Source organism: Mixophyes fleayi, chromosome 4, assembly GCF_038048845.1.
Source record: "Mixophyes fleayi isolate aMixFle1 chromosome 4, aMixFle1.hap1, whole genome shotgun sequence".
Taxonomy (NCBI): domain Eukaryota; kingdom Metazoa; phylum Chordata; class Amphibia; order Anura; family Limnodynastidae; genus Mixophyes; species Mixophyes fleayi.
The window spans coordinates 105,938,452-105,952,759 of record NC_134405.1 but is presented as its reverse complement, the minus strand read 5'-3'; the positions used below and the strand labels follow the sequence as shown (position 1 = coordinate 105,952,759).

Here is a 14,308-nt window from a genome sequence, read left to right as displayed (position 1 = left end):
TTATGAATCAGGCTTTACATAGTACAATGCTATTAATATATATGTTGCATTTAAAAAATTACAGCAATTACTGTACATGGTTATGTGTATTTTGGATATTTAGGGTCATGCAGCAGACTGAGAGTATAGCTGGTTGATGGATTTAGATATCTTGTGGGGTGATCCAGAAAGAGCTTTTTCTTACAGGGCTGTGATATTTAATTCTAGTGATTAGTTTTTCTTAGCTCAGATTGCAATAAATATGGGGCAGATATGTTGAATGCTATATATGGCATCTGCCTTTCAGAATTCCTGTAGGTTTTGTGATTGAATGTCTCAAATGATACAGGTGGAGCTGTTGGCATGTCTCATCTGGAAAGGCCGTTGACATTGCAATAAGGGAAAATTATGTGTAACAACTGCAACATACAGACAATTTTCAAGGGATGGCTGATCTGGAAGATAGACATCTGCAGAACAGATACACCTATAATATCTTCCAAACTGAAACGATTATGTTTGAAAAATGCTTTGGCTAATTTTATTTGGGTAAATGCTCAAGTCAGAGTCTAAAGTAGATTGACCTATATAATATATTGCTGGTAAGATTGAAGATATTTAAGGATAATACAAAGCTCTAAAAGATGCATACATGAGTAGGAATAGAAGAGGTGCGAATACCTATATGGCATCTACTTTCCTGAATAGACTGGAATTGGATGTCTCAGGACCTCATTTACAACACACACTCTTGTGTAGTGCAAAACAGTTTTGTCTTTCATCTTTGCACCTAGATGATCTGCCCTGCATACAAGAAGATGCATGCTTGGGAGACCATGCAAGCTAGAAGTATGCACCTATGTGTACAGAGAAGTGAAAAATCTGAGAGACTCCTGAGCAAAAGTGTAAATATTACATGGAAGACCAACCTCCTTCCACCTTAGAACCGCACATTTCATTAAATAAACAAATTTCAGTTTTTCTCCTAAAATATTGCTCCATTTATTCATGGCTTAAATTAATTATGAGAGAAAGGGGTCTTACTTTTATAAATGTGGCACGTTTCTGTGTTTGAAGCTTTCTATTACATTTTGCAAACTGCCGTTAGCAATACACTTTTCTGTCAGGGGGAACTGTCTCTGCCAGGTCCCTGATTTAATAACTTCGCATGTAATCAAACATTCAAACAATATATCACCTCTATTTTATCAGGAAACTGCTCCTGACCACCTTTACCTGTCACGTACCGCAGTCTGCGCACTCGTGACTTGGAAGTTTACTGTAAGGGGACACAAAGGATTTCAGCCTAAATCTTGCGCTCACCTATCTCTTAGGTTACAGATTTAACTGATTCCTTCCCCAACACAGGCACACACTACCACACCTCTCCTCAACTGCCACCATCTATGTATAAGGCTCGTAGAAAAGCAATGAATTAATTACCCAATTGCGCTCTGATAGTTAAAGAGTTAACACTTCCCACTATGGTATTTAAAGGGTTAACACAGCCAAGCAATCAACCTCTTCTAAAACAGGCAGTGAATTTGTTTAAAGAAATACAGTTTTAAATTTAATCTACAAAAAAAGTACGATGCTTACAGGTTATAAAAACAATTAATAAAAGATGGCATAACATAAGCAAAACATGTAAAATAAACATCAGAAAGTTTTAGACTATAAACTTACATACAAGTTGTATAATCTGCGCCAACGGAAATTGGCCTGGAAAATGGACAGCTCATCAATGGTACAAGATATTGTCAGGCGTTTGGGAAATCATTTAAGTGGTTTCCTCTTTTAAAGACACTTTATCCACCTTTCCTCTCCTACATAGATTGGTCTCCAGGGAAGGCCTGTGACATAGATTTACAACCACTATTTAACCCCCAATGCTAAAATGTAACATATCTTTTCTGGAGAGGGTCACACAGACCCAATTTTATTATAAATAAATCCAATACAAACTTACCAATCACATTTTACAGTTACCAATCACATTCTGGAGTTAGGTCATTAACCCTGTGTAAGCAGGCTTTGCTTTGATTTGCATTACACCCTAGCTTACAGAGAAGCTCAAATTATAAATGGAATTTATAATTTGTAATTTCAATGAATTTATAATTAATTGAAATCTAATTTTTGCATTGCTCTGCAAAACGAGGCACACATGCGTACCTATACCATAGTAAGAAAGGAACACCATTACTTTGCATAAATTTGTATCAACTGGTTCACACTTCTACTTTCCTATAAAATGCAGCCATCTTGCTTTGCAAACCCATTTAGAGGCACAGTTGTGCAGGTGGCATCACATGGCACCACCAAAGACAATTCTGCTCTCTGCCTATTCTATTTTGCACTTTGTGGAAAGAGGCATCCATGACAAGGGGTGAAGATTTTGCAAATTTAAAGACAATTTACCTCTCCTCCCCTGACTTCTCTACTTCTCTCTTATGCCATGTGTCTAACTGCCATCTCCACCTGGATGTCCAAACACTACCTAAAGCTCAATATGTCCAAAACTGAGCAGATCATCTTACCCCCTCCTAGTCTTACAACCCCTCCTCTAGTCAGCCTCATGGTTGACAATATCACTATCTCCCATGTTCCCCAAGCCCGCTGCCTTGGTGTTATTTTTGATTACACTCACTCAGATCAGTCTACACATCCAGTTCTTTGCACTGGTCCATATTCGAAATATTGCCTTTCTCGCTCAGGACATTAGAAAAACCCATATCCATTTTCTCATTTTCTCCTGCCATGACTGCAACCTTCCACTATCTGGCCTTGCCCTCACCTGTCTTTCTCCTCTACAAACTGTCCTAAATTCAGAGGTGAGAGTGACCTTTCTCTCTCACTGCGACATTTTGCTAATTCCTGCACTGGCTGGCCATTTCCTCCAGAATTTAAAATAATGGTATCATCCTCATCAACTCCCCACCTTCAAACATCTCTGACCTCATCACAAGATACACTATCTCTTGCCTGCTGTGATCTGCCTCTGACCTACACCTCTCGTCCTCTCTGGAGACCACCTCTCACTCCTGCCTCCAAGACTTCTCCCGTGCTGCTCCCGCCTGACCAGAATCTCCTTTGAGAATTTACCTTCAATCTTTCAAAAGCTCAATCAAAAGGCAACTCTTGGCTATAGCTTATCCTGTCCACCACCTGATACTACTCACTCTGCATGTTCTTCCAGATCCAGTCCAATGCCCAGATCGTGTTTCACTACCCCCAATTGTCTCAGCATTGCACTCTCCCTTTAGACTATAACCTCTAATGAGCAGGGTCCTCTCTACCCTTTGTCTCATGTCTGCATCTCTTTCATCAATCCCATCTGTCCTTGTTTTCTTTTTATGTGTGACTGTCCTTTGTATGATTTGTAACTCTGTCTGGCTCTGCAGACCTTTGTAGCACCTTAGAAATAAATGATAATGCTGTTGATGACGACACATAATATGTACATAGATGCTAGGCATTGCACAAAAAAAACACATTTTTACTACCAGCTTAGAGGCAGCGCTAAACACTATTTGCAAAAGGGTGGCATTTCATCATTGGCGCAGACAGGCTTGGCCAATGGTTTAGTGCAAATAACATAAAAATATGTAAAACACCACACAATAAAAGGCACAAGGTACACACAAAGAACATCTGTGCAGAAGGGCAGTTTTATGCATATTGGTGTACCTAAGTAAGATGCACAGCACATTACTATTATAAATAACCCACCTCCCTCTCTATATAACCTTCTCTACTGAATGCAGTGTCAGGAGAAACAAATTGTGGTGAATAGCGACAGGCAGATGGAAAAATTAAACTGATAAAATTTACCTTGCCTTGATTGTCATTGTAAAAGGATATGGTAACTTTGAAATTTCTGTGCGTTTTAGTTTGTGTCTTGAGCCTCCATGTACAAAATCTGTGAATTTATGCCGTTTTAGGTAGTTTGACACTAGAAGACTGTGGCTTCCAAGCTTGAAGAGTACATGATGAAACTCTGGTCCTGGACCAATTGAATGAGTCTGAAAAAGCATTAAAACAAAGCTGATTTAAAGGTGTTCCTAGAATGACAGTATATGTGAAAGAGTAAATCTATTCAGAGAAACAGACTAAGCAGAATCACGTTTGTAGAAAAAGAAAAAAATACATTTTAGTCTGCTTAAAAACTCTGTTTTGCAAGTTATAATAGAATAGAAAATCATCCTCACTGTTCACTAACCCCCGTTTTCTGATTTTGGCTTTGGTTTTGGATCTGGATTAATTTCATGTTTTGGTTTTGGCAAAACCACCCTTGCGTGTTTTGGTTTTGGATCCCGATTTGTTTCTAAAATCCCAATTTTTTTGCTAAAATCACATAATTTTGTTCCTTCCCCCTACATTATTATTAACCTCAATAACACTAATTTCAAGTCATTTGCAGTCAATTTTGACCATCTCACAGGTCACAATATTATTTTCATACACTTTCAAACAAAGACTGCAGTGACCTGGCTGGATGCTAAGCGACAGAACAGTGACTGAAACACACAGCAGTTCCTAGCACATCTAGGAAACATTGGCACACAGCAGTGGCAAAAAAGAAAAATGGTGCAAGATGGAATTGTCCTTGGATCTTGAAACCAGTTATGGTTCATTTGATCGCTCCGTCCACTTCTTGGATAACTGTGGTAATTCTACAGCTAATACATGGCGATGAGCGCTGACCCCCCGGGATGCGTGCTTTTATTAGATCCAGACCAATCCAGGGTGCCAGACAATGTACTAAAAAGAGCCATTGTAATTCACAGCAAAAAGCAAGTTCATCACAGAGCTTCGAATCGGCCCCAATTCCAACAACATTATAATATAGTTAGGTACCTTTGACGTAAAGTGCAGATTACAAACACTTGATGAAACAGCAGCAAAGTGGAGGGTAATACATATACACGTCTATTTAGGCATCCATGCTTACATTACTTCTGCAAGCTTGTTCTTTGCTAATAAAACTGTTGTCTTTATACCGTTCAAAAAACTTAAAAATAATCCTCCACCATTCTTTGGATGTTGATAGTTGATAGTAGGATCAGGTGGAGTTACAGCAGAGGTGTCACTAATTCTAGTCAATTCTTTTACAGTAGACAAGACCAGGGAGTAAATGTATCAAGGTCCGATTTTTTCAGCGTTTTAAAATCGCGGCAAATCGCGATTTTAGTCCAAAAGTCATCAAATGTATCAAGCTACGATTTTTACCCTGATCTTCCAAATCGCTAGTCATCTCTGGCGATTTTCTGCGATGTCAAACACTCCAGTGTTTAGCTAACTCTCCTGTGTTGTCCTTATCTAGCTGTGAGATTAGTAAACACATCACTGTTACACTGTCTGACTATGACCTCCTGTCAAAACTGATAAAAATAAATAAAAGTAAAAAAAAAAAAAAGCATGTGGTCCTCCCTCTATTCACTATTAACCTTAGTGCTGTCAGCCTACTGCTGGTTACGTGAAAATCGGGGAAAAAACTTGCGTGGGGTCCCCCACGATTCACACATAACCAGCACTAGGCAAACCAGCCAGGGTTGGTGGCACTATAGCAGGGGGACCCGCAGCAGGGGTCCCCCTGCCATAATGACATCCAACCCCAGGTTGGGCTAGATTGCCTAGGGAGGGGGTCCGCTGAAAAAACCGAGGGACAACCAGCCCAGTGCTGAGCGCAATAGGGCTTTTCCTACATCCCTGGGCGTGGGTGTAGGGTAATAACGGCGATAAAAGAGTTAAAAAAATAAACTGATGCTATTTTGTTTTGTGGAACTACAAGTCCCAGCCAGCCAGGGTGCCATAAACAGTGTGGGCATGCTGATACTTGTATAACTAAAAGCACCAGCATACCCATGTCAGCCAGGGCATGTTGGAACTTGGAGAACCACAAGTGCCAACATGCCAGCTGGCTGGGACCTGTAGTTCCACAAAAGAAAATGTTTACAAAACCACAACACCCTCATTAAAACCAGACATTTAATAAAATTAATAAAACCCCAATAAACACACTAAACACCCTCATTTATACCACATACTTTTATTAAAAATAATAAATCCCCAAAATACTCACCACTGATGTTTTCATCTGTTGTCAGCAGCTTTTAATCCTAAAATGGCTGTAAACCAAGTCCCAAATAAATTTGAATCCAATAGTCCGGCTTGACCAAGTCCAAAATAAATTTGTAATTCCCAAAGTCCGGCTTGAAATGTCCAAAAATTATTTGTATCCAAAAGTCCTGCTTTAAATATCCAAAGATAATTTATACATCCAAAGACCCTGCTTGAAATGTCTTCTCTTCCTTCTCGGGCAAAAAGCCCCTTTTGTTGCTTTAAGTCTTCATTTCTTCTTGGCCAGGAGGGCCCCCTTGTTGCTTTAAGTCTTCTTATCTGCAGCCAGAAAGGCTCCAGATTTGTAATATCCCAACCGGAACATTCTTGTGTAAAAAAAAAAAAAAAAATGAAGAGAGCCACCGCAAACAGCTTCTACAGTGTAGAAGCTCCGATACGCAATGAACTTAGTTCATGCGCTAGGTCAATTTATAGTATTAGGGGATTTTCCCACGGCAGCGTGACCAAATCCAAAATAAATTTGTAAATCCCAAAGTCTGGCTTGAAAGGTCTAAAAATTATTTGTACATCATTGCTACCGTCCTGTCATCTTCAGCCTCATCCTCACGTCTCAGTATTTTGATGTAATTGGCGGGAAAGGCCTTCCTCTGGAAAACTGAAGTTCATTTTTCTAAACATCATCTTTTCACACATTATGAGGAAGTAGCCTCCTACGCCGATCGATAACAAGGTTCCCGGCTGTGCTGAAAATTCTTTCCAAGTACACACTGGACGAGGGGCAGCTGAGGTAGTGCAAAGCGAATTGGTACATGGGGCTCCAAATTCACTTTTTTCTCCCATATTTCTATGTTATCAAGAAAATAATCCTCCACCATTCTTTGTTGATAGTAGGATCGGGTGGAGTTACAGCAGAGGTGTCAAGTTTTTTGGTCAATTCTTTTAGACCAGACCAGATGTCAAAATGTTGTGCTGAGTCATCTGCATCATCCCTGGGTCTCTTGGGAAAGCTACGTTTTTTATAGCAGCAGTTGAGTAAGAAACTGAAGGAGGAGATACCGTCGTGTCACGTAACACTTGAGCTGTCATCTTGCTCACCAGGAGCTCCTTGCATCTCTTCAGATCTGGCTCAGTTGCAAACAAAGAGAAGACATAGCTCTTAAACCTAGGATCAAGCACAGTCGCCAAAATGTAGTGATCTGATTTCAAGATTTTGATAACTCTTGGATCCTGGCGAAGCGAATAAAGTACTAATTAAGGGAATCACTTGACTCAAGCTAGCAGTGTCTGAACTCACTTTACAGGTGACTACTTTGAATGGTTTCAGCACTTTGCACAACCTGGAAAGTATTCTCCACTGTGCTTGAGTAAAATACATCCCCCCTCATTTCCCAATGTCATGGCTGGTGAAGTAGGCGTGGATGGCTTTTTGCTGTTCCTTCATCCGCAGAAGCATATACAGGGTGGAATTCCACCTTGTCACCACCTCTTGCTTCAGTTGGTGGCAGGGCAAATTTAATTGCTCTTGTAGCTGCTGCAATCTCCTATACGCTGTTGCTGAATGCCGGATATGTCGAGATATTTTACAGGCCACAGACAGCATCTCCTGCACGTCCCTGTCATTTTTTAAAAAGCTTTGCAACACCAAATTTATTGTGTGAGCAAAACAGGGAATGCGATGGAATTCACCCAGCTGTAATGCTCTCACAATATTGGTGGCGTTATCAGAAATTACATATCCTGAGGAAAGTCCAAGCGGGATAAGCCATGTTGCAATAACATCCCTTAGTTTTTGTAACAGATTGTCAGCTGTATGCCTCTTAGTGAAGCCGGTGATACACAGAGTAGCCTGCCTCTGACAAATGTGACGTACTTGGATACATGCTGCTGCTGTTCCTGCTGGTGAAGGCGAATCACCAACCCAGTGGGCTGTCACAGTCATATAATCTTTAGATTGCCCAGTTCCGCTTGTCCACATATCTGTGGTTAAGTGTACAGTGGGTAGAATGGCATTTTGTAGCCCAATAATTAAATTTTTACGAACCTTCTGGTAAAGGTGACGAATAGCTTTTCTAGTGAAATGGTGTTGTGATGGAATTTGGTAACGGGGACACAAGACCTCAAGTAACTGTCTAAAACCAGCTACATTAATAGTGGATATTGGATGCAGATCTAATACTAGCATAGTCGCCATGGCATCTGTGATCCGCTTTGCGACTGGGTGACAGCTTTCATACTTGCTTCCACTTGCAAAGGATTGTTTAACAGTCAATTGTTGTAAACTACTAGTAGTCTTCTTCTTGGTCGGCTTCTGGGATGAAGATTCACCCCCAGCAGCAGCAGTGGGATGAACGCTCAAGAATTCTTCTGAGGAATAAAGGATAGTGGAGGAGTCATCTAGCCTTAGCAACTTGGATGCAGGACTTACTCTGATCGCTACTGAGGATATTGATGAGGACGGTGTTGTGGGTGTACATTGCAGGTGTCGGGATCTAGCTGACAGGAGGGACTTAGCTGATGATGGACTGCTTGTTGTTATTTTTTTAGCATAAGTTTCCAATTTTCCAAACAGCTTGCCATGTACTCGCTTCAAATGGCGTAACATGGATGAGGTTCCTAGATAGTTAAGGTCCCTACCTCGACTGACTGTGGCTTTACATACGCTACAAATGGCTAGACAACTGTTGTCAGGATTTGGGTAAAAATAATTCCACATATAAGAGGTGGATTTTTTGGTCTTATGTCCAGGTATGACAATGGCCTTCTTCTTATCACGTGCAAGAACTACTTCCACCGCTGCAGGATTTACACAGACAACATCATCCTCATCAACATCCTCATTAGCGCCCTCGTCAGCTACACAAATATCCCCCTCATCCTGTTGCAATTCCAAATTGGCATCCTAAATGTGTATCACCGGCTTGGGCTGTTCATGCACACATTTACAGAAATGCTGAAAGGGGCCTTCTTTATTGGTACACTATCAGAATGGTCAGGATTACATATAGCACTCGTGGCTAGACTCTCCTCAGGGATTTGTGTCATTTCTGAATCTGAATATACATTTTCCTCTAATGCCTTACTGTATTCTTCCAGCTCGGCTTTTACACATAAAAGTATTTGGACACCACTTTTGGAGTCAGAATGACAAGGTCTTGCTTGGTCACTACTGACCTTGCAAGAAGATGCCTCAGTGACAGCTGCAGAAATAGCACTCATAGAGAAAAGCGAAGGCCTCATTCTTTCCTTGCCACTGTGTGTGTAGAATGGCATGTTGGCAATTTTATTTTTTTATACAGATAACTTTGCCTGGATTAAAAATCTTTTTTTCTTGACCAAGGTAAAAGGTGTTTTTTTTACATTTTTGTTTCTCTGACTTACAAACACTATGCACTTTAACATAGGCTTTACCAGATGACGTAGAGGGATACTATCATCATGACTGGTGCCAGCAGCTGCTTGGTGCTCCTGCTCTTTTGTGTACTGCTGTGAATCCATTTTGATAACACTGTACAATTTGACTGCAAATTCAGAAGACCAAGCCTGTTAGCACTAGTATTTCTGTTTCAGCAATGACAATTAGCAATAGAGCTCTCCTCTTCAGGTGTAACCTATATAACATTGCACAATTTGACTGCAAATTCAGAAAACCAAGCCTGCCAGCCCTAGTATTTCCGTTTCAGCAATGACAATTAGCAATGGAGCTCTCCCCTTCATGTGTAACATATATAACACTGTACAATTTGACTGCAAATTCAGAAAACTAAACCTGTCAGCACTAGTATTTCTATTTAAGCAATGACAATTAGCAACGGAGCAATGGAGCTCTCTTCTTTGTGTGTAACCTATATAACACTGTACAATTTGACTGCAAATTCAGAAGACCAAGCCTGCCAGCCATAGTATTTCTATTTCAGCAATGACAATTTGCAATGGAGTTCTCCTCTTTGTGAGTAACCTATATAACACAGTACAATGTGACTGCAGATTCACACCAAGACTGCCAGTCCTAGTATTTGTATTTCAGCAATGACAATTAGCAATGGAGCAATAGAGCTCTCCTCTTTGTGTGTTACCTATATAACACAGTACAATGTCACTGCAGATTTAGAAGAACAAGTATGCCAGCCCTATTTCTATTTCAGCAATGACAATTAGCAATAGAGCAATGGAGCTCTCCTGAATGTGACTGGAGACTTTGAAGAACAATGCTACCCCTCCTCCTTCTTTTCTGCCTATGACACTGCCCAACTGAACTAGAGACTGACAAGAACTGTGCTACCCTTTCTGTGTCCCTCTGTAAAATTACGCTGGATCGCCTTGGAGGGTGGTACTTATAAAATCCAAAACTCGCAAAATATGACAACGTCACAATGACGCTTCGCCTTGTTTTCAATTCCGAGGGAGCATGAAAGTACCGAGCGGGTCGGCTCAGATCTGCTAAGTTCGGGTGTGTTCGGTTCACGGGGAACCCGAGCCTGAGCATCTCTAATTTTATTATAACCTCAATAACCAAGAACATTTTTTTTTAAACTTACATTTTGTTTCAGGGCAGGTAGGGCATTCTTTTGGTAGCATATTTGAAAACGTTTTATTATTTTTTATGAACAGGATCACATCTCCTATTGTATTTATTCTTTAGAATATCATACACGTGAATGTGCAGGAGATGGTATAGCTTTGAAAACCCTATAGTCAATCAATAAATGTATTTTTATTTTATTGTTGTGACCTAAGAAATAATTTTTGTAGACACAACTGTAGAACTCCATAGGTGTTTTCTGGCTTTGGATCTTTCAAAATAAATTGAAAGGAAGAAAGGTTTCAGCAGTGACATCACAGGACTGGGCCTTATGAAGACTTGACCTTAATCTTGCAGCTCAAATGTACATGCAAAATGTGGCCTGCAAAACTGAGGGTTATTTGGTTATTTCAAGTTAAGATAATGAAACTCTGGTTTTAAAGATATGTGCAACTCAAAATATAGAGTATAAGAATTGTTCCAGACTTGTGTTGGAGGTGTGGTGTAGAGGAGGGCACACCTCTCCATATCTGGTGAGATTGTTCTAAATTGCGTGACTTTTGGAGCAATATTTTTTCTAATACTAAAATTATTTTAGGAGAAAATATCCCAGAGATCCCATCATTTTTGGCTTCTACAAAAGACCACCAATTGTGCTGCCAAGGCAATAATCCTAGTCCAATGGCGGTCTCCCACGCCTCCGACAATGAGGGAATGTTTCACTAGGATAGAATACTATCGAAGTATGGATGAAATTTTCCTCTCCTCAAAGGACAAATTGATGATTATTGTTCTACGTAGTGCAGCTGGTAAGATTTGAATGACTGTGTGCTTTATAAGTCTGTACAATCCTCTTCACCTTAAGATTGCTGAGGCCTCGGATCCAGAGTTATCCCTCCTAATACTCATCCGTCACCCTTCATTCCATATGTTTTACTCTTATTTGCAAATTCCCTTAAGTTTCTAACATACATGATATATAGTGGATGTCTTGCAGTAGTTGACTTTGAACCACATTTGTTTCTCAGAGTTCGCTAGAGATTGCTCTAACAGGTTTTGATGTACTGTCTTCGAAGTCGAACCAATCATACCGAATTCAAATCTACAATTTACTTTATACTGCCTACTTTGTACATTGTACCACCTCCTAACCATTCTATCCGTCACCTCCTCTTCCATGACTGCCATCTCCCTTTTTCTCCCAGTTGGTCCTACTGTCTCTCACCATCCCTCCCTTTAGAATGTAAGCCCTCGCAGGTAGGGTCCTCTCTACCTATTGTCCCATGTTTGTCTACTGTCTGACTCCCCGCACGTCCTATTATGTCTTTTGCTGTACTCTGTGTGAGTCCCCATAGCATTACTCACACTCATCTGTGCTACTTACATGTATTACCTCATCTATTTGTTACTTGCTTCTGTATCCGGAGCTACGGAATCTGTGGCAGCTTGGTGATAATGTAGTATTTGTCCGAAAGTGTATGAAAATAATATTGTGACCTGTGAGGTGGTCAAAATTGACTGCAAATGACTTGAAATTAGTGGTATTGAGGTTAATAATAATGTAGGAATAAAAAAAAGAGCAATATTATGTGATTTTAGCATATTTTAGCAATTTTTCTAAAAAATACAGATATAAAACCAAAAACAAAACCAAACACACGAGGGCGGTTTTGCCAAAACCAAAACCAAAATCAAAACACGAAGTTAATCCAGATCCAAAACCAAAACCAGTACACAGGGGTCAGTGAACATCTCTAGTCAAAATGCAGCTATTTGGGGGGGGGGGGGGTGACTAAGTAACGAAGGAGGGGTATAAGGCATGTGATATGCCTAGCACTAGAATTTATTTGAAGGACAGAAAGCAGAGCATCTGGGTATTGTATCATGCTTTGGACAGTTGCATTACCATATATTAGAGATGAGCGCACTCGGATTTTGTGAATCCGAGCCCACCCGAACCTTTCCGATCCGAGTCGGATCCGAGACAGATCCGGGTATTGGCGCCAAGTGAAAACTTGAAACCGAGGCTCTGAGTCATAATCCCGCTGTCGGATCTCGCCATACTCGGATCCTATAAATTCCCCGCTAGTCGCCGCCATCTTCACTTGGGCATTGATCAGGGTAGAGGGAGGGTGTGTTAGGTGGTCCTCTGTCCTGGTAGATCTCGTGCTGTGCTGTTTAGTTCTGTGCTGTGCTGTGCTGTTTAGTTCTGTGCTGTTTAGTTCTGTGCTGTGCTGTGTTCTGCAGTATCATTCCAGTGGTGCTGTGTGCTGTGCTCTGTCAATTTTGAGTTCAGTGGTGCTGTGTCCTGTGCTCTGTGCTTCTAAGGGCATAGTTATTTCCCCATTATTCCCAAGTGTTTTAAAAAATAAAAAAAAGTTATAAAAAAAAAATACAAAAAAATAATTAAAAAAAAAATTAATTACAACAAAATTTGCAAAACCAATCCTGCAGTATAAGTCCATTGGTACTGTCTGCAATATTACCAGGTTCACACATTCTGCAGTATCTTGTGCTACATATAATGGAGACCAAAAATTTGGAGGATAAAGTAGGGAAAGATCCAGACCCACTTCCTCCTAATGCTGAAGCTGCTGCCACTAGTCATGACATAGACGATGAAATGCCATCAACGTCGTCTTCCAAGCCCGATGCCCAATCTCCTAGTACAGGGCATGTAAAATCCAAAAAGCCCAAGTTCTCAAAAAAAAGCAAAAAGAGAAACCTAAAATCATCTGAGGAGAAACGTAAAGTTGGCAATATGCCATTTACGACACGTAGTGGCAAGGAACGGCTTAGGCCCTGGCCCGTGTTCATGACTAGTGGTCCATCTTCACCCAAGGATCTTAGCCCTCCTCCTCCTCCCCTCCCCTAAAAAAAAATTGAAGAGAGTTAAGCTGTCAGCAACAAAACAGCAAACAACTCTGCCTTCTAAAGAGAAATTATCACAAATCCCCAAGGCGAGTCCAAGGGTGTTGGTGGTTGTCAAGCCTGACCTTCCCATCACTGTACGGGAAGAGGTGGCTCGGGAGGAGGCTATTGATCATGTAGCTGGCGCTGTGGAGGAACTTGATGATGAGGATGGTGATGTGGTTATTGTAAATGAGGCACCAGGGGGGAAAACAGCTGATGTCCATGGGATGAAAAAGCCCATCGTTATGCCTGGTCAGAAGACCAAAAAATGCACCTCTTCGGTCTGGAGTTATTTTTATCCAAATACGGACAACCAATGTATGGCCATATGTAGCTTATGTAAAGCTCAAATAAGCAGGGGTAAGGATCTTGCCCACCTAGGGACATCCTCCCTTCTACGTCACCTGAATAACCTTCATAGTTCAGTGGTTAGTTCAGGAACTGGGGCTAGGACCGTCATCGGTACAGGGACACCTAAATCCCGTGGTCCAGTTGGATACACACCAGCAACACCCTCCTCGTCAACTTCCTCCACGATCTCTATCAGATTCAGTCCTGCAGCCCAAGTCAGCAGCCAGACTGAGTCCTCTCCAATACGGGATTCATCCGAGGAATCCTGCAGCGGTACGCCTACTACTGCTGTTGCTGCTGTTAGTCGGTCATCTTCCCAGAGGGTAAGTCGTAAGACCGCTAAGTCTTTCACAAAACAATTGACCGTCCAACAGTCGTTTGCCATGACCACAAAATACGATAGTAGTCACCCTATTGCAAAGTGTATAACTGCGGCTGTAACTGCAATGTTGGTGTTAGACG

The 14,308-nt window shown here is 41.0% G+C and overlaps 1 protein-coding gene across 2 annotated transcripts in view; it reads right to left on the bottom strand.

Annotated features, from left to right (window-relative positions):
* FAM227B (family with sequence similarity 227 member B) overlaps positions 1-14,308 on the bottom strand; it is a 408,110-nt gene that overhangs the window by 82,565 nt on the left and 311,237 nt on the right. The window contains exon 12 of one of the 2 annotated variants that reach the window (XM_075207966.1): positions 3,844-4,004. In XM_075207966.1, the coding sequence (XP_075064067.1) occupies positions 3,844-4,004 (161 nt within the window). Of the gene's footprint in view, positions 1-3,628; positions 4,005-14,308 lie in introns of those variants that run through there. The other variant, XM_075207965.1, reaches the window with a different exon arrangement.